We start from the raw sequence: 2,440 nt of genomic DNA on the forward strand, positions 1-2,440 counted from the left end.
GTGTTTATTGAGCGAAAACACCTAAAAGCTGCATGAGGCTCCGGCAAGGGATGGTGGCGAACCCTGCTGTACTCTTTCACCACAACTTTCTCTCACTCTTACTTCCTGTTTCTGTTGTGCCTGTAATTCAAAGGGTGAGCCTTGTCACACTGTGTCACGCTGAATATCCCCGAGAACTACGTTAAGGGTACACGTGTCTGTGGAGTGCTCAGCCACTTGCATGTTAATTTCATGAGCAGGCTGTTCCATTGATCAGATCAACTGAAACCCTCGACATCGTAAGCGACGGAGTGCCAACAACAATGATGCCACCCCACTGGCTTGGTGAGCAGGCCCACACTCTTCCCTGATCGGCAGGCTGGTTTGTTGCAGTGTTACCCATTTACAGCTGAGTGGACTGGAGCAATGTGAAATGAAGTGTTTTGCTCAAGAACATAACATGCCACCCAGTCTGGGGATTGAATTTATGACCTAAAGATTGCAAGTGCAATACTCTAACCACTAGTCCACATCCCTTCATGCATATATATATATATATATATATATATACATACACACACACACACACACACACACACACACATATACATATATATGTGTGTGTATTGGTTGTGTATATATACCCTCTGTTTTCATTGAAACTCACAGTTCTAGTGATGCATTAAGCATAGCATAATGTTTAGTTTAGCAATGTACACATTCTTTTTCCTTACTTTCTCTAAGAGATTATGTTTTTGTTTTTTGTCATTTAACCCTTTTGATATGAACCTGCCTGAGACTACTCTTGGTTCTGTGGTATAAGCTTCTGGCTAAAATTCAAGCTCACATGAAAATTTCATGTTAATTCATGTTCTGAGAATCAGCTTAATAACAATTCAGTTATTTTACTAAAATTTTCTTTATTTTAAAAATTAATTGAAACAAAGGCAGTGGATTTCAACAGAAACATGGCAACAAAAATCTTAAAGTGATTGAAATTAAAACCTCCTCTTAAAATTTCATGTAAATTTATATTCCAAACATCAACTTAATTATGACAGTTATTTTACAAAATTTTTCATTATTATTAAAATTAATTGAAAGAAGAACAGTGTATTTCAACAGAGATACAGCACCAAAAGAGTTAAAAGCAGTGTTGAATGACAATAAAATAACTGAAATTTGGTTTGATAGTTGCTTGTAACTGATGAAGAATTCTAAACCTTAAAGTTTGCCACCAAAAAAAAAATCATCTGAATATGTTTATTTATCAAAACTTTTTTCTTAACTGGTTTCATTTGACTGTTTACAAATCTACCTTTTCTGTTTAAGTCTCATCTTGTTTAAAATCCATTTTATCTGATCTAAAATCCATTTTATCTTGTCTAAAATAAATTTCATCTTGTCTGAAATAAATTTCATCTTTTCTATTGATTTTGTCTAAAGACTATTTTATCTGATCTAAAATCTATCTTAGCTTGTTCTAAATGCCATCTTATCTTGTTTAAAATTCATCATATCTTGTTTGAAATCAATCTTACATTCTCTTAAATCGACTTCATCTCATTTAAATTTCATGTTTGTTGAAAATCCATCTCACAGTCTCTTAAATCCCTCTTAACCCTTTCATTACCAACCTGGCTGAAACCAGCTCTGGCTCTGTAGTACAACTGTCTTGTTTTCATAAATTTTGAATTAAAATCTTCCATCAAACCTTAGTCACAATTTATGTTCCTAACACAAGCTGAATGACAACTAAGTTATTTTATTAAATTCTTTGTTGTATTTAAAGTAAGTGAAAAAAAACACAGAGCATCTCAGAATAAATACAGTAATGAAAGGGTTAAAATCAATCTCACATTCTCTTAAACTGACTTCATCGCATTTAAATTTCGTATTTGTTGAAAATCCATCTCACAATCTGTTAAATCCCTCTTAAATCTTGGTTTTTTTTTTTTTTTTTTGCAGGTTTTGTATAAAGAAGTCAGTCAACTGAACGAATCTACAATGAAACGAATCCAGTCAGTGAGGCTTCTACCCCCAGATTCTTTATGGATGGACCGTTATCATCATACTATTCAGTACGATAATCTCACTATAAACTGCTGTTCACATTGTAAAGGAGACATTTTTGTGGCATAACTATTTACAGAGTTCCCCATAATTCCACTGTCATTATTTATCTGTTCCATTCTAACTGTTTTGCTCAACTTTTATCCATTAATCTTTGTATTATATTGTTCCAGATAAACTGTTTATAACATTGAATTCTCAAATTTAAATTATTCTAATCTAGATAAGGTGGTATAGGATTATGTTTATGGAATTTACATGTATATGCAAAGTCTTTGTTTCTCTGTAAGTTCTTCTGTTCACACAAAATTTAAAGATAACTGAAATTTCCTTTTGGAACCTACAAGAATTCCCTCCTGTAAGCCCATTGTAGAACTTTTTTTTTTTT

The 2,440-nt window shown here is 32.9% G+C and overlaps 1 protein-coding gene across 4 annotated transcripts in view; it reads left to right on the top strand.

Annotated features, from left to right (window-relative positions):
- Positions 1 to 2,247, top strand: part of LOC106875882 (golgin-45) — a 52,373-nt gene extending 50,126 nt beyond the window's left edge. The window contains exon 8 of one of the 4 annotated variants that reach the window (XM_014924182.2): positions 1,948 to 2,247. In XM_014924182.2, the coding sequence (XP_014779668.1) occupies positions 1,948 to 2,121 (174 nt within the window). In that variant the 3' untranslated portion in view covers positions 2,122 to 2,247. The remainder of the gene's footprint in view (positions 1 to 1,947) is intronic. The other 3 variants (XM_014924184.2, XM_014924186.2, XM_014924185.2) reach the window with 3 other exon arrangements.
- The last annotated feature ends 193 nt before the right edge of the window (positions 2,248 to 2,440 follow it).

The sequence above is a fragment of the Octopus bimaculoides genome, chromosome 3 (assembly GCF_001194135.2).
Source record: "Octopus bimaculoides isolate UCB-OBI-ISO-001 chromosome 3, ASM119413v2, whole genome shotgun sequence".
Lineage (NCBI taxonomy): Eukaryota > Metazoa > Mollusca > Cephalopoda > Octopoda > Octopodidae > Octopus > Octopus bimaculoides.